The sequence below is a fragment of the Hyaloscypha bicolor genome, assembly GCF_002865645.1.
Source record: "Hyaloscypha bicolor E unplaced genomic scaffold K444scaffold_58, whole genome shotgun sequence".
Taxonomy (NCBI): Eukaryota; Fungi; Ascomycota; class Leotiomycetes; order Helotiales; family Hyaloscyphaceae; genus Hyaloscypha; species Hyaloscypha bicolor.
The window spans coordinates 898850-916359 of record NW_020194560.1 but is presented as its reverse complement, the minus strand read 5'-3'; the positions used below and the strand labels follow the sequence as shown (position 1 = coordinate 916359).

Sequence of the window (17510 nt, the reverse complement as noted above, 5' to 3'; positions counted from 1 at the left end):
CTACTGTAAACTCTGCCCGCAGCGCACGTTCCTCGGTTCGTTCAGCACGATGACCCCGACGTCCCCTCCCAAAAATTGCTGGTTATTATCTTTAATCATCCTGACCATCCAAGCCCTCAATCCAGGAGCCAGAAACGGCTCTCCATCAGTCATGGCAGGCCTCGTCTGTCTCTGCCTGAGGCCGCTCAGGATTACATAAGTTCTCGGAATTTCCGCCCACACTCGACCTCCAGCCACTATCGCATCTCCTTTGCATACACTTTTTCCACACTATTCCCTCTTCACCTTCTCTCTCTCTCTCTCTCTCTCTCTCTCGACGAGTCCCGTGGCTTTGGCTGCGATCCCCTCCTCCACGAAGACTCTCCAAGGTTGATTCTCCTCGCCTCGCCCCAATATCTGCACCACTACTCTGTAACTCGGTTCTACACTCATTCCTTCGCCTACCTTCTTCACTTTCTTCCTCTCGAAGGCCTTGGACCTTGAAGTCTTGACAGTTCCGGTGTCTTCTCCCTACCCTCGGCATTGGCTACAATCCCCTCCTCTACGAAGCACCCTCGAAGTTTATTTTCTCCTCGCCGCTTCATATTTCCCCTTTGCGACTCAATTCTTCACACGACCGTCGACTTGTGAACTCATCAACCATCGTATTATCAGGCTGCGTCGACGCCGAAGCATTGAACTCGATCGACCACGTATCTCTCTTCGAAACCTCCTCCCTCCCTCTTCCTTGTCTCACTCTTAGCAGCGGACGCCCTCGCTGCCATTAAGACTTCTTCGACCTGTATAGGATCATCTACGCGCTCCACGAACAGCATACCTCCAACGGACAACTCCTATTTCACCCAATGAGATAATAGCTATAGGGGACCTCGAAGCGGTTCTTTGTATTGAACAAAGGTCTCGCTAACACAGTATCTCAATCACGAAACAAAAGCCATGGCGAACCTCGAAAAAGATATTCAAGCCATACAGGGAGATGTTGAGGTTGTGCCAAAGAATGATAGATACCGAGGTTGGTTTGGTGGCGATCTATATGGAAGCTGGAATTCAGACAACTTCGAAGCTAGGAAGGGCGATACAAATACAATAACGAATTTTGAAAAAGCTTTTCAAGTGGCACGGCAAACTTTCAACACTGCGCCAGAGAATTACTCAGACCGAACGTGGTATTTAGATGGTCTCGAAACTAGACTCGGTGATATAAGAGCAATCACACACCTTGACGAAGCTATTCGAGCTGCGCGGAAAGCCATTGCAACGCAAGAAGATTATCTGGATCGTGACAAAAGCGTGATGGTGGATCTAGAAGCGGCTATCCGATTTGCTCGGGAAGCTGTTGACACTGCGCCAGGAGATTTTCCGAACCAAGCTGCGCTTATGAATCATCTTGGAGGTCTACTTGGCAAAAGATTTTTGAGAACAAGAGCAATGGCAGACCTCGAAGAGGCTATCCGACTAGTCCAAGAAGCGGTGAATATGATCACACCGTTCAACCCGGCATATTCACTATATAATCTTGCATTTCAACTTTCACGAGGATTCTCGGAAATCAGATCTATAGCCGACGGTGACAAGGCTATTCAGTTTGTGCGGGAGGCTATTGATGCAACTCCAGAAACCGATTCACAGCGCGCACGTATGCTTGAGAATCTCGCACTGCTACTTCGTAATCGATATTATCATACAGGTCTTTATGCAAGAGACAGGACTGACTTGGATGAGGCGAATCGAATTGAACGAGAAGCCAGCAAGGAATCTCCAGTAAAGCATCCGGACCGAGCGTATTGGCTGAACCATCTAGGAAACCTGTTTAGGCATCGATACCTAAGCACAGCTGCTGAAAATGACCTTGAAGAAGCTATCCGTATCATAAGAGAAGCTATAGATACTACAGTAAAGGACCATCCAAAACGACCATTTTGGTTGAACGACTTGGGAACCTTGTTTAAGGATCGATACCTGAGAACAGGAGCTATAGACGACCTTGAAAAGGCCATTCGGTTGGTAAAAGAAGCAATCGATATATTTCCAAAAGAGCCAGAACAGGAAGAGGGTTCACCCCCGGAAGTCTTGAGTAGCAGCCTTAGCAGTCTCCTTAGCTTGAAGTCCATGAGAACGGGAGCCAAAGAAGACTACAAAAATGCTTTTCTGTATCTACTTGAAGTTGAACATAGTCCAAACTCCAAGCTGGACTGGGCATCACGGTTGAACCATCTTGGGAGTCTGCTTAGCATTAAGTTCTTGAGGACAGGTGCTATAGTCGACCTTGAAGAAGCCATACGAATTACACGAGAAGCTATCAACGCAACTGTGAAAGGTGACCCGGGCCGGGTGTCTCGGTTGAGCATTCTTGGAAGTCAACTTGGTGATAGATTTTTGAAGACAGGAGCGATAGTCGATCTTGAGGAGGCTATTCGAGTTACACGGGAAGCTGTTGACTTAACTCCAGAGAATGACATGACCCGAGTATCTTGTTTGAACAACCTTGGAAGCCAACTCACCGATAGGTTCTCGAGAACAGCAGCCATAATAGACCTTGAAAGCGCGATCGTGTACTTTAAAAGTGCTCTACATCAACTCAACGCGCCTGTTATTGGTCGTATCAACGCTGCTAAAGGAATTATTCGATGCGGCATGTTCACTTCGGACTGGGAGCAGGCCTACGAAGCTTCAACTACCGCCATACGCCTTATTCCCGAATTGAGACCACGGTCACTCCAAAACTCTGATAAAGTGTTTATGGTCAGCCGAGTATTCGGGCTAGCTTCTGACGCAGCGGCAGCGGCAATAAATGCAGGCAAATCGCCGCTTGCTGCACTGCAATTGCTTGAGCAGGGTCGCGGGGTGATTCTCGACGAGATGCGAGCGGATATTTCAGATTTACTAAAGAGGCACCCCCGACTAGCAGAGCAATTTCTCCTTGTTCAGAATCAGCTAGAGACTGATAAGCTAATGGTCAAAATTCGCAAACGACCTGGATTTGAGGACTTCTTGCTTGAACCAAGCAAAGAAAAGATACGAGCTGCTGCAAAAGCGGGACCTATCGTCGTGATAAATGTGAGCAAATATCGCTGCGATGCGATCCTTGTTACGCAGTATGACATACAGTCCGTTGCCCTGCCTTATCTCAACTATAAGGATGCCAAAGAGAGAGCGCAAAGAGGTCATCTAGGGGACTCCGAAATCTTAGAATGGCTTTGGGATGTCGTCGCGAATCCAATCTTGGACGCCTTGGGATTTACTCAATGTCCACTTGATGAAAGGTGGCCTCATGTATGGTGGATTCCTACTGGTCCATTAAGCAAGTTTCCTCTCCATGCAGCAGGAATTCACCATGACAACTCTACCGAAACGGTGCTCGATAGGGTCATGTCTTCTTACAGCTCCTCTATTAAAGCAATCATACATGGCCGCCGATATCCTGTGCCTAAGCTCTCGGTTCGAAGCAAGGCTCTTCTTGTTGCCATGAACCACACACCAGGACATACGAAGCTTTCTTTCGCAGCTCAAGAAATAGAGGAGCTAAATGCAGTTTGCAAGTCCTTGCGCTTAGATCCTATTCAGCCAAAACGGAACAAGGAGGCAATCATATCGCACATTCCCAAATGCAAGATATTTCATTTTGCAGGCCACGGTCAAACCGACTACATTGATCCTTTACAGAGCTATCTGCTTCTGGAGGATTGGGAAAATGATCCTCTCACAGCAGCCACTTTACTGGGCAAGGCTTCCAATCCGCAAGGTAGCATGAACGTGGATCACTTAAATAGCTCACCATATGCATTGCAGCCTTATCAGATTGATCATGGAAACTTACCGTTCCTCGCCTACCTCTCAGCTTGCGGGACTGGTCAGATTAGAGATCAGACGTTCAGCGACGAGAGTATACATCTGATCAACGCGTGTCAAATATCGGGCTTTCGCCATGCTATTGGTACTCTATGGGAGGTCAATGATCAGGTTTGTGTCGATATGGCCAGGATTACGTATGAGGGGATGAGGGACGGGGGTATGACAGATGAGTCTGTGTGTCGGGGGCTCCACAATGCTAGTAGAGAGCTTCGGGATCGTTGGCTGAACACGCCAGCAGGTGATAAGCATGGACGTAGGTTGGGGAAAGTAGACACTCAACCAGTAAAAGGTGTAAAAAGTGTAAAAATTGCCAGCAGTCTATATGATGGAGATGGAGATAGGAGAGGTGATGGCTTATCGAGAGATATTGCTTCATGTGACGACGAAGAGCCAGGACTGTGGGTTCCTTATGTTCATTTTGGTGTGTAAATTCTACTTTCGTCTGATGCTAGTTTTGTTATTCATCTCAAGAAAACACGACGCTCAGTATGGGCCTTTCCTTCCCAAATAATTATCTTAATTACCCTTACTAGCTTTATTCTTCACGAATGATCGCCTCGGTTTTGACAACTTCATCTGTCTGAATAACATCGATCAAGGCTTAGTAACGAGATATTTGATGACATTTTGATACTAAGGCTTGTCCGTTATTGATCAATATCCCCCTGAACGGAAATATGGATGGAAAAATTCATAGCCGCCCAATTCTCTGATCCATCACCACCTTCTCCAGGTGTCCTATCTGCCTGAGATGTTTTAGCCCGACCACCTAGTTTGGGCAACTCCAACAAGTCAAAGGACGTCGGCTGGGAGGTAACAAAGATCTTGAGTATATCTTTGCAAGAGCTGTGTCCCTCCTCTCTCATCTTGTCAGGAATCCTCATCCTCAGCCTCTTTCGAGTAGGTCTAGCTCGTTGTCCATCGATTCGTGGCGGGACAACTATGTAGGTACCACGATTCACATTCTCCACTTGCCAACAAGGACCAAGATCGTAGATAAAAAGATAAAGATATTTTTCGCCTTGATTTTCTAGGACCAATTCTGCTATAGTATTATGCTCCATTTCTATCGAGTCATCCGGGCTAAAAGACTTTCCGTTAATTAATATCTGTACCTTAAAGGATTATCGGAAGGAATTTGTAGGTTCTTCGTTAACGAGATCCTTGATTAATTAATATCGACTTAGGTGCTCCAAAATACTCCCTATCTGTCCAATGTTGGTCTGGTCTTGCGGTATGCTAGGCAAATTGATAATAATATTACCCGATTCGTCCAGGATCTCATATTCTCCATTATTCAACACGACATCGAACATGGACGGATGCTTGTTCGTATCGATATGAGCCTCAAGTGACCGTTCCCTTAGGACTGTGAGCCATTCCTCCAGATTTGGAAGCCCGGATGCAAGGCGTATGGGAAAGCTCTGGAGAGAAGATCGAGTAAGGACTCTCGCCATCCATCCTGTACGTACACGGATGGCCGGTGCGTCTGCGAGGGTTAACTCATCATCGGAATCATCTTCATCCATTCGCTCCAGATTTGAGGTGAGAGCTCTGGTGCAGACGACCTTTGCAACTTCCGAGTTCCCTTGTACTCTAGGATCAACTTCAGCGGTACCTAAGGGATACAAGATAAGCTGATCGTCAGTCTTGAAGCCGTGTGCGCGGCCAGCTTGTAATTGGAGATTGCCGTTTTTGCTGACGATGATCGGAATAGCTACTGCAATAATATCTGAATTGACTTGCCCAAAGAAGCCTTGGTTCTGATTCCCATAAAGGACAGGGTTTTGCCGCAACCCAGCAGCTTTGAGTTTCGGACGCAGGTGATCGTAGATGTCCCCATGTCTCTTCGTAAGGTTAACGCACTTAATTGTCTTGAGAAGGAAATAGGATAAGGCCCCATGTTTCCTCCCGTCGGCGTCTTTGAGCTCGATCGTGATTTCATGCGGACCGCATACTGCAAGTATCGCATACCAATCTGGCCTGACAAGCCAGTTAGGCAGCATGGAGATATCACGGTATCTCTCATCCCCTGGAATCTGATCGGGCTTCGATGAATATTCTGAATCGACTTTGGAATCGTAAGGGAGAAAGCGGACGCTAGGGTCCTTGCGACGATAGACGCCCGCAGAGAAACAGCAGTCGAGAATGAGGGTGATAACCAGTCCACTATCGACCATGGTCTTCAGTAAGCCCGCTAGTTCGAAACCCCAAAGACATCTTATCTTCTTATCCTGCTCTCCTCCAAGGAGTACCAGCGCCAAATCGGCCGTGGATTCGTTGGAGAAGGTACCGGAAGGCGGCTTTTGGGTACCATGCCCGGAATAATGTATATAGACAAAATTTCTAGGTTTTGCAAGAGAAGTGACCCTCTTAAAGGCCGTAGTAACATTGTCAAAAGTCGGCTAGAGCACTCGACCTTCAATTGTGTTGGATGATTGCGGGCCGCTCTGGCTGGTCACAATTATCTGTACCTCGACAGAATCGTGGAGCGTGCTTTCTAAGTACGCTTTGGTATCTTGAGCGTCACGCACACAACCTTCTAATGGTTTGTCTGGATAATCATTAATTGCGATTAAAATCGCATAATGCGTGACGATATTAGCACTTCGACTCTCTATCGTGTCGATAGGTTTGAGCTGTGTCGCTTTAGCAAGGTTGACAAAGCAGGTAAGACTGGAAGATCTCAGACAGGCATGGCTCCTGGCGAATCAAGTAAGGCGCGAGAAAAGAAGAAGAGGACTGAATGATGTCTGCACGCTATCAAAAATGCAACTGTGGGGTGAAGTAAGCTTCGTAGCCTAATAAGCCGGGCGCAGAAAGTTGCAGTAAGGGTGATTCAAAGCAATGAGGCTGTAAACGAGGCGAACTGCATTGAAAACCTAAGGCTATTGGCTACCAGACGCACGTATATCAGTATATACCCGAGCTAGCTGGCGAAAAGATGAAGCTACGCATCTTTCTGACGCCGCCATTTTGCGAAGTGGCAAAGGGAGAGTATTCCAAGGTCGAATTATTTGGACCTAAAAACTACCTATATAGCCCTTCAAATCAACCTCGCAGTGTCTATCGCGAGGCTGCCAGTGCCCAGGTTATGTGCAATCAACATGTTGGTCATGACTGCATACATTGCTGAAAGGGGCCTTATGCATTAAGGGTTACTGACAGTGCATAGCGACGTGGTACATTGCAAATTTCAGTAATACATTACTAATACACCTCGCTCACCATGGCCGGGCATACCACTCCAGTGGGACGCGGAAGCTTTATCTTGCGATCTCACCTTGATCCTTGATCCGCTACGCAAGAAAAGAGCTTTTGGGAAATGGAGGCGCTTCGATCTCATCTTCCGTACTGGAGGCGCTCCCGACCTGGAATCGAAGAGGTGCAGACCCGAAAAAGTTAGTACCTATGCTTTCGCAAGATAAATTAAGGTTCTTTATTGACATGAATATTGAGTTGAGGATTACAGACCCGGGTATCCCCGTTACACTGCACTCTTGTCGTCGTACGACCCCTATTTTCTGTGCCGAGACTTCAGCAAACTTCGAGCTCGAATTCTATTATTGAAACAGGACCGGTTCTCTATGCTGGAGCAGAAGCTAGAACGGGTAGATCACGAAGAAATTTCTCCTCTTTTTCTGGGAAAAAGTCGATGTGATGGGAATCCGGAGCGGGTCTCTCTACTATCGGAGATCGAAACCCGTCTTGCAGATTATGGTAAATGTCTTTAACAGCTAGAGATACTACCATCTTGCAAGACTAACAGAACACAGACCAGTTCGCAGACAGAACGCATCGGATGCTGAGTTTTGGCTCCGCTCAGCAGAGGGATGTTAAGGCCCTACAGAACCGGTTGGATGGCAATGGCTGTTTGGCTCGAGAGGAGAGGGCGTACCTCACGTATGATCGTGAGCTAGTGTCCCTAACTCCTATGGGTGACAGCACGATCGTGCGGCTAGAAGCTTGGGTAGAAGATAAGTTCATTCGATGGTGGCGAGACTTCCGCAAGGCAAGATTTAAGAGTGACCACACGTAAAGAATCTGTCACGTGCTGCGCACAGGCGTATATATAGCTTCTTCACCGCCCTTAGGGTACCATCATTCATTACAATATACACAAACACACCCACATTCCACTTCCACAGCTTGTCCAGGCCGTGACAGAATCACAGAAAACTAACGATCACATAGAAACCTTTACATGACATCTCCAACGATCCAAATGTATACAATTATTCAGGCCAATGGATTCAACAAACCGCCAGAGCGCTCCTCTTATCGCTGATAACATTACTGCTGCTGATGCCCGTCATCATCTGCAACAGCGTCACGAAGAATTCACTTCGCATCACTATTGTCGTTATTTCTACGATAGCCTTTCTTCTTGTGGTCTTGTGGTTGACGAGATCGAGAACAATCGAGTTGATTCTCGCAGGAGCGACGTACGTAACTGTTCCTTTTCAATCTTTCAGACAAAAATCTGATAGCTAATACTTGACCAATGCCTGCAATAGATATGCTACGGTTCTCATTGTATTTGTCTCTGGTACTAGTGTAGTATAGCATCAACATCGCACTACGACCAAGAACCCGGCGGGGTTGAACCCACCCGATCGTAACAATATGAGGCCGTACGAGTGTGAATAGAACTTCTCTCCTTAGTTTATTCTTCTTGTATATAGGGAAACCATTTGCTTGAGCATAGCACTGCCGACCGGTGATAGCTATAAATAAAATATTAAGTATATTTTTAAAAAAAATATTATCGCAAAATAGCAAGGAACAGTGATTTGCATAAGTGGTTGTCTGATTAAAAGAAGCTCTAAAGGGAGCCTCTGGAAATAAAAGGGGCCGCTGAGTAAGCGAAGCTAAGCTCCCTAGTACCCGTATATACGACAAATATTTATTTTAAATTCCTTAAGAACTTGTTTAGGCTCCTTTAGCATCGTCGTCAAAACTTGACAAAAATGATATGAGAGAACAGAAGTCAGATTAAGTGTGATTAGCTAAAAAGCGAAAAGTCAAAACACGTGATAATGCCGTCAATCTTGCTCAGGATGATCAGGCCTGCTCAGGTGAGCTGCTCAGGGTGCTCAGGGTGCTCAGGTGAGTTGCTTAGGGTGCTCAGGTTACTCAGGCGAGTCGACTAAGGCGAGGCTGAGCCGAGGGTGATTAGCGCCTGAGCAAGAGCAGCAAGCTTACTAACCCTATACGGAACTCAAGAAAGAGAAAATTGATTCATGATACCCTTGTATTTTCCATAATATGGTTCAACTTCCCTCACCAAAAACCACACTGTACTCACTATCTTTAATGATATATAGACACCAGTCCTCGTTCACACCCTCCATCCAACCCCGACATCCTCCCAACGGCCCGCCAGGCATACTCCTAGCATATGCTTAACCTTTACTACTAAGAAACACATAGGTAAGTTAGAATATATCCTGCTTTATTATTACTATTAATCAAGCATATGCACGGCATATAAAACCCATATGCTTAGCATATGCTTTACCTTTACTACTAAGAAGTATACAAGCAAGCTAGAAATCACCCTACTTTATTACTATCCGTAATATATGCTAACCCTAATCCATAGAGCCTTTACGCTTTAATATATCCCAATGCGGGGGGCTCTCACCGCCCCCCAACCCCCCGGACTAACCCAGACCCTAACCCCAGACCCTAAGCCCTGACCCTAAGCCCTGACCCTAAGCCCTGACCCTAAGCCCTGACCCTAAGCCCTGACCCTAAGCCCCCTCGCAAGCTCGGGACTAACCCGAACCTTCCTAGCCCGTATAGCTTATAGCCTATATATATGCAGAGCATAAGGAGAGCATATGCAGAGTATAAGGAAAGCATATGCCTAAAATATAATGGCCACAAAACCTATTTATTTGCTCGGCTAGCTGTCTCGCTTCCTTAAGCGGTACTATGGTTCAGCTAAATAAACGAGCATATGCAGAGTTTGATAATATGGTTCAACTTAAGCGATACTATGGTTCAACTAAAACCCCCCAAAGTCGGCATGCGCCTCCTGAGCCGTGCAAAGCAAAGTAAAGCAAAGCAAAGTAAAGCAAAGCAAAGTAAAGCAAAGCAAAGACATAAGCATGAAGTCAACGGCTTGCAAGCTGCCTGATAGGGTAGCGTAATGCGCTTGGCAAGATCCGAGGCCGGCATTACGGAATAATCAAAACCGCAACTCAAAATTTTGTACACTGGGTACAAAGTGTACCTGAGCCGGTCTAATTTGCCGAAGTAGTTGTGTGTTTGGCCAACTAGCGACAGAAATAGGTACATTCCCGCGTGTTCCCCAAGTCAGGCTCAAGCATTACTGGAGAGCCAGTGCATGCGGGTGAACAGCACTCAACAGCCAGGATGCACACGCAGCATATGATGTGCCCTCAGATAAGGGCTCTAGCTGGAGAAGCTCCGCTCGAGGACCTTTCACTTTCAAGACCACACAATCTGAGACCGCTTTCAGACTATAATTTAAATCATTTGACCAAGTCCAAAAGCAAGTTCGAAACGTGGTTTGCCACGACACCAAAAATAACGTATCATTGACCCGAAAACCGAGGTAGAGTAGCGGGAGATAGCATTGAGCCAAGGTACGTACAAGCAATACCGAGACCCACCAAATAAACATCAAAAGGGGGTCCCACTCATAAACTGGAGCTTCTCAGGGCCGGTGATGAGGTTACAACCTGTTCATAAGGACGAAGTAGCAAGCTGTTTTGTACTCGGGAGCCCCACTTGAACACCAAATGGCGCGACCTTAGGGTTCGAAAAGTTTAATCAGGATGTATAACAAGAGATTGGACGATCAGGTATTTCATAGACAACTATCGAAGAACAACTAACTACTCTCCCACTTGAAAACTTAGGTATCAATCGAACCGATCGCCCAGCACCAAAACTCGAAATCGAAACCAGGTTCCACATTTAATTGTAAGGGATAGCGTAACAGTGCAAAGGAAGCTTTTGCTGCAAACACATTGAACATAAGCATGGAGTTATTTGCCGTAGGCTGCAAGCGTTAGTCGCCGTGCTTGGTGAGGAGATCGAACGGTGTTGTTCTTACAAGGATCGATGGGATGGGAGAACTTCCTCCACCATGAGTAACTGCAGAGGAGGTGTTGCGGGTAGATCGAGGCATGATAAATGCTGACGAGGCTGCAGACGCTTCGAAGTAACGGAATGGGCTAGCAAGTATATTACAGTTGAAGGCTTGAGTGAGGAGTGAGGACTTAGTGAAGAGTCGCAATGATAAGGAAGCGCAGTTCAATCGTAGACAATGGAAGAACGTGGAGGGAAAGTAATGAGGGAGTAGGCAGCAGGTGTAGACACAGCTCTTTATACTGGTCACGTCGCTTTTGAGTTCAAGAAATCCTCGTCTGCGGCCGAAACATGAATTCTTTCATGGGTGTTGGCACCGCATGCTGGGTTGGACATAAGCGTAAACTCGATCTCCTACTGGCTTGCCTTGTGTCCGAAGTCCAGAGCTTGCCATCTAGCCAGTACGGGGCCCTATCATCCGCCAGTGTGGCCCGCAAGGAGAGCAATGAAGTTGGATTGTTGAATACGACTGTCCGAGCATAAGCTGGTTCAATTCCTCCCCGACAACTTCTGTTTTGGGTAGCTGCATCCACAGGCTGCAGCCAGCGCCACATTATTATAGGTCAACCGGAAATCCCCCTGAACATCACCAATGGAAGATGAACATCACGCTCACCCTGCATCTCGGACCGCAGGGGAATCCGGTCACAATTCAAACGTGCCTATGGCCAGGGATGTTTGGAAGAGAGGGATACCCATGATTATTAGAATATTTGTTAACATGGGAGAAGTTCTCCGGATTGGTACCACCAATTATTGCCCAGAGAACCGTACCCCTCGGATCCTTCCCGCAGTAACGAGAAAAAGGAACAAAAGGCAAAGTCGGTGAGCAGCCATTACTTAGAGCGCGCGAGAGAGGAGATTTGCGTTTAAACTAGGCAGGTGAAAACTCTGCAAATTGAGTCGTATGGAAGTACTTGATGACAAAACGGCAGAATGAGAGTGCAATCCTCGTTTGAGGGAAGGGGTGGCCGATGGCTTGCCTGGCTCGATCAACTTTACCCCCAATAACAATTTCAACAACGCAAAAGGCACAATTGCATATGACGGAATCTCTCGACGCCCGATTTGCTTCGTCGCTTGATTTGCAGTGAAGTGTGAGTTAGCTTGCAGAAGCTTCCAGCAAGGGAACTCTGGTCCCGAATGCGGAAGACCTTGACAAAAATGTATGCAATTGCCTCTTCAGTATCCAAACGCAAACAAATGCACAGACTGGCCATACAGCCCGGAATAGAAAAGATGTAGATTTATATCTCGTGACGTCTCATCACTTCAACGCCCGGGGTTTGCCACCACCCATCCAAACCGTACCCAAATGATAAATGCACCTCTAAGTCCCAATACAATGGTATTACAGATCCACCGTCTCATCCCCACTACCCTTTTACTTCGACCCTTCCCCTTTTTCTGGAAGGCATTTGGACCCTTGGCACCCCCCAGGGCATAATTTAGGGGGTTCAGCCCGCTGTAAGGCCCTACAACTCCAGGCTATACGCCCTGAGCAAATCTCAAGAGGCTCTGTGTGATATTCGCAAGGTATGAGAAGATCTTCAGGGGTAAATAGCGCTGCTGGCGGAGCAACGATAGCGCTTGGACGCTAATTAGGTAATTACTATCCCTTCGTCCGGCGAGACATAGTCCACGCTAGCAAGGGGGCCTGGCTCAGGGCGAAAAGGTGATAGATGACTAATAAGTTTATTAGCAAAGGTACGACTTTACAGTCTGAGCCAGGCCCCCTTGCTAGCGTGGACTATGTCTCGCCGGACGAAGGGATGGGCTCTTTAGCGAGGTACCCCCTATAAGTATAGGGGAGAAGCCCTCAAAGAGTGTAGTACCCCTTGCTCCCGCCTTCTAGGGTGTTTTTAGCGCAATGGCCTAGAATTATAGGGTAATTTAGTGAACGAATACTCTAAAAAAGACACTGAAGTGTTAAAGCACAAATGCCATGTAATCCTGTCACTTTATGCCGTGATCTGCGTAGACTGAGTGGTTACTCTTAATCTACTTAAATTCATCTGTATAGCACCTACAAGGATCAGTTGGGACCGCCGCGACTTGGATAGTCTCTTCTTCTCCTTCCGAATGCGAGCGGAGATGACGACAACATGGTATGGACCTTGATGAGGCTTTGGGTGCTTGATGGGGTGTTCGTGATAAGGTGAATGGAATGAGGTGGTTGAGGAATAAACGGAGAGCGGGCTAAAAACGAGGAGATGATTAAACAAACTCGAATTTTAAGAAAGATCAGTGGAAATCAAAATTTCGAGGGAGGGTCAGCGGTATGCATGCGCCAGTCTTAAAGAGGAGTCCGTGAAAAACACGGGCTCCAGATTAGGGAAGCTAAGCGACAAGGTCCTCGGAAGCCACCGTCGCCAACCAGCATAGGATCCTGGCCACAGAGATGGCTTATTAGTACCTTATGCTTAGGAAAGGCATCAATTTTCCGGTGCCGCTTGGCGTTAGGACACTTTAACGATCGACTGGAGCCGCAATTTCATTTACACACGTCCAAAATCCAAGCCCGCTAGGGGTGTATTGTACAGTACATATAATGAAAACAGCGCTTGATCTGTTCAAAAATAACTATTGATAAAGTTCCAGTGATTATATCGCCCCACCCCCCTCCTCTGTAGGTAAACCTGATCCTCACTATCTATGCCCACTGCCAACAAAACATCAAAGATGTCACCTCCACTCAGACTAGAAAAAGCGGCTCCAGCCCCCACTCCGAGCTATGCAGCCGCTCGTGAGCAATTTTATTTGCCATAGACTAAAGGCCGCAGAATCAGTACAGAAACAAAAGTGTTCAGCGATGTTGTGCTTACAGGGATCAATGGGATGGGGCTTGATTTGAGACATCCCTTTACTCTCTTCGCCTTGCATAACCACCATCTCACAGCTCCCTTCGACGACATAGAACGTAGACATGATACAAATATTGACAAGGCTGAGGATTTTGGACGCAAGAGGCGCTGATTGTATAGATGTATAAGTATATATATGCTGAAGGTTTGAGCGAAGAAGGGAGGACTTGGTGACGAGTTGAGCTGATAAATAGCAGTAAAATTGTGGAAATAAGCAGACAGATAACTCGAAGGAGGGAGAAGACGAAAGCAGCAGATATAGCTCTGTTTACTACTCGGGGGTATTTCATTTTGTCACTATCCAAGTTATTTTCCGAACGGTCCACGGCAGTTTGTCAGGACACTCCCCTAGTTGGGCTTAGCGTGGCCCGCGGCCACGGTCAGCAAGAAGTCAGACACCCTCTGTGACCCCTCCGCGACTGGAGGGTATCCTCCTGCACCACAGCCCCATTAGCCAATGGCGCCGATCCGATACATTCGCCCTGCCTGTCTGCGTTGGCCATCCCCCCCCCTCCAAGACACAACTGGCCAGATCTCCACTCGCAAGCTCCTGACTGGTGGGCCAGCTGCAGGAAATGGCTTCTGGGCATTTGCTGTGCCTATTGTCTACAGCAACTTAGATCATGGGGGCTTCGTGGGCAGCCGCCAAACCGCCAGCAGAAGCAGTGTCGGGTAGCAGATCTTACTTTCAACAGCCACAATCGGCGCATGGCATGGGAGCTTGTCACAATTTCCCGGGATGTTGTCCCCCGCAGCTGAGAGGGCCGCCCCGTTCACACTGCGACTGGCTCTTGAAAACTTTGGAACGGTGAATGCAGGGCGTGATGCCATTCTTTGAGAACCCGCTGGTGACCGATTCGAGAAAAATATCTGCCCGCCCATAGGCTGGCAGATAGTTGTCACACTGGCTAAGTGGTATTCTGCACTTCATTATGCGATGCCTTGAGAGGCACCAAATCCCTGCCAGACCGGTCAAAAGAGAAGACTCTATTTTCGATGACCGTCCGCTGCACACACAAGCCAAGGGATGGCTGGGTGGACTAGCTAAGTTCCTCTCTTTGAAATCTGCGGCTTCTCAAGTGAGAAATCCGTAAATCCCTGAAGATGGTCGCTTGGACATCGCACAAGAGTAGTCTGATAGGCCTCATTCAGATCCCAAAACGGAAATCAAAGTACAGGAAAACTTAATTATGCAGAGCGGTGACAGCATCCCAGGCACTCGCCAGTCAAGTATGCAAAAGCAATTGAAATGGGAAGGTTGGCTAAGCAGCCTAGGATAGAAAATATGTAGATTTATATCTTGTGATGCCTCATCACTTCAACGCCGGTGTATACCAATCACCACCACCCGTACCCCAATTTCTCCCGTCGAGAGATAAATGCTCCTCTATACTCAATACAATGGTATTACAGATCCACCGTCTCTTCTCCACTACCATTTTTCTTCGACCCCTCCCCTTTTTTCTGGAAGGCATTTGGAGCGGGCATAATATCCCCATCGCTCGTGACATACGCCCTGCCATCCACATTCCAATCCCCCTCTTCTTCCTCCTCATCACTGCTCTCGGTAATCTCCTGCCCGATAAGATGATGCTTATGCGCCTCCATCTGCGCATTCTCTCTCATCTTCTTGATCTTAACCCAGTTATACGCCGCTATGGCTCCAATGGTTATGAAAAGACCAGCGAAATTGATGATGGTGAGTTTGTCATGGAACAGTAGCCCAGCGGCGGAGATGGTGACGACTTCTTTGAAGATGCCTGCTATGGAGAGCGTTACTACGCTTGTTCTTTGGAGGAGAGCGAATTCGGAGGCTGTCATGCAAAATGCGATGACTCCTGGGAATAAAAGGAGACCAGGGCCCAATACCGGGCCTTTTTTGTCGATCAGGACGCCGATCCCATCGACAAGAGCGGGGAATGTTTCAACGGGTATGGCAATGATGAGGAGGGAAGAAAACATGATGGGCGCCAGGTAGAAGATGGAGGAGAAAGGGTTGGAGGTTGCAGGGTTCCGCAGTAGAAGGATTTGTGTGAGGGCCCAGCGGAAGCCGGAGAAGCAGGCGGCGGAGATGACGAGGATGAAGCCCAGGGCTGAGAACTTGATTTCGCCGAAGACCATCATTACCACGCCGGCAGTCATAGTAGCTATTATGGCGACAAGGCGCCATGAGGGGGTTTCCAGGTGGAAGAGGAAGGCGAAGAGGAGGACGAAGGCGAGGGAGGAGGATTTACACATCGCTGAGTCGTGTTAGCAGGGAAGAGCAGGAAAATGGAACTTCCTACTGTAAAATGTCAAAGTAATAAACTGTAAACTCATGTTGCCTAATCCAATATCCAGGCCAGTAGCCACTCCACAAGGTCCAACTCGGGTAAAATAGAACATCCGTGTCATCAGGGGTTTCTTGCTATCCGTCTGATGCTGTTGCATGTCCGCATCGGAATGTGTGTTTTGAGGATTGGAGATGGAGTCGTATCGAGGGCGGAAACGTGGGAGGAAGTATAGCACAATGGAAGCAAGGCAGAACTGCACGAGCATATGCGCGCAAGTCGTAAATAAAGGGAAGTGGAAATTGAGGTGTTCGGGTGCGAACATCCATTTGTTGTACTGAATCCGGTCAGCAGAGTCCTTGGGCAAGTGATAGAGAACTCACCAGGGATATCGACAGTGAGAAAAGATACCACAGCCCGATTAGTAGCCCATTGATCAAGCCCTTCTTCACCACATTCTGATCCGCCTCTTTCTTCTCCTCGTCCGTAATTTTCAGGTCTGCTGCTATTCTCTGATCCAGCAATGTATTTCTCCGCCTTTTTCGTTTCCTCTTGCCCTTATCTCTCCCCGTTAACCCAGTCTCTTCGTCGTCTTGTAGCCCATCGTCTGATAACTCATCCAGCTCAACATCCTCACTTGTACTCCTCTCGTCGTCAGACGCTCTTTCCAGTTTCGGATCTTCTTGTATCCCCCCTTGCCCACTCGGTGGACTCCTCGATGTCTTGTCCCTCGATTTCCCCATTACTGTGGTATCAAGTTGGTTCATCAAACTACTCCTCCGCCGCCTGTGGCCCGAAGACTCGGGGTCCATATCGATTTCTGGAGGATGGACTCCCGTCAGCGCTGCTGCCGCATCGGGGGCCGTCAGCTCGTCGGCCGACAGCAGGGAGAGGTCGGAGGGCGAAGGTATTCGCGTCAGGGTCGGTTGAGGGAATTGGGAAGGGGGAAAGTCGCGTTGCGGTCGCGAGGAGGCATTATGTGAAGTGTCTTGTGCCATGAGGGCCGTCTGAGGCGCTTCCTAGTGAAACCCGCAGTAGGAGGCGTCCTCTAGTTTGGTCCGCAAGGGTTCCGAATGGAGTCAAGCGCCGCCAGCGGGCCAGGGTGACGGTGGAGAGGCTTGGCAGAGCGCGGGACTGGCGGGAGGCGTCTCATGAAGTCATTTTCGGGGGTGGAGTGCGAAGGACGGAGAGCTGTGGAGATAAATAGTGAAGGGTTGTTGCTGGAGAAGACGTCCCGGACGACTGGCTCTTCTCGAGAAGTTGACGAGAAGTTGGAGAAGTTGAGCTGACGGCTCAAAAGGCCCACGCCGTGATTGGGTGCGCCTGCCCCTTGGCCCCTTGGCCCCCGGCCCTTGGAAACGCTCCGCTCCAGTGACGAGCCCCTGCAAATGCGGCCGGC

General features: G+C 48.1%; 4 protein-coding genes across 4 annotated transcripts; 2 read left to right on the top strand and 2 right to left on the bottom strand.

Moving 5' to 3' along the window:
- Positions 1-936: 936 nt before the first annotated feature.
- On the top strand, positions 937-4367 carry K444DRAFT_652575 (uncharacterized protein; the record flags this gene model as incomplete). Its single annotated transcript, XM_024885807.1, has 5 exons — positions 937-1012; positions 1175-2000; positions 2175-3753; positions 3799-4105; positions 4190-4367. 5 exons carry the CDS (start codon positions 937-939, stop codon positions 4279-4281), a joined length of 2880 nt encoding a protein of 959 aa, XP_024737664.1. The 3' UTR covers positions 4282-4367.
- Positions 4368-4494: 127 nt separating this feature from the next.
- K444DRAFT_721207 (uncharacterized protein) lies at positions 4495-6550 on the bottom strand (the record flags this gene model as incomplete). The annotated part of the gene is made up of 4 exons (XM_024888514.1): positions 4495-4918; positions 5036-6224; positions 6267-6467; positions 6545-6550. 4 exons carry the CDS (start codon positions 6548-6550, stop codon positions 4500-4502), a joined length of 1815 nt encoding a protein of 604 aa, XP_024737663.1. The 3' UTR covers positions 4495-4499.
- A 627-nt stretch (positions 6551-7177) lies between these two features.
- On the top strand, positions 7178-8570 carry K444DRAFT_652574 (uncharacterized protein; the record flags this gene model as incomplete). The annotated part of the gene is made up of 5 exons (XM_024885806.1): positions 7178-7253; positions 7312-7572; positions 7629-7877; positions 8096-8297; positions 8370-8570. 5 exons carry the CDS (start codon positions 7178-7180, stop codon positions 8416-8418), a joined length of 837 nt encoding a protein of 278 aa, XP_024737662.1. The 3' UTR covers positions 8419-8570.
- A 6521-nt stretch (positions 8571-15091) lies between these two features.
- Positions 15092-17393, bottom strand: K444DRAFT_612443 (TPT-domain-containing protein). Its single transcript, XM_024880134.1, has 3 exons — positions 16495-17393; positions 16127-16448; positions 15092-16081 (listed from the first exon to the last, which is right to left on the bottom strand). Exons 1-3 carry the CDS (start codon positions 17107-17109, stop codon positions 15249-15251), a joined length of 1770 nt encoding a protein of 589 aa, XP_024737661.1. The 5' UTR covers positions 17110-17393; the 3' UTR covers positions 15092-15248.
- Positions 17394-17510: the final 117 nt, after the last annotated feature.

Excerpts from the sequence above, each read along its gene's own strand:
- K444DRAFT_612443 (XM_024880134.1), bottom strand. The coding sequence starts at position 17,109 with ATGGCACAAGACACTTCACATAATGCCTCCTCGCGACCGCAACGCGAC. Across the intron at positions 16,449-16,494 it reads TCTCACTGTCGATATCCCTG|TACAACAAATGGATGTTCGC; the intron begins GTGAGTTCTCTA and ends GACCGGATTCAG. Across the intron at positions 16,082-16,126 it reads TATTACTTTGACATTTTACA|CGATGTGTAAATCCTCCTCC; the intron begins GTAGGAAGTTCC and ends AACACGACTCAG.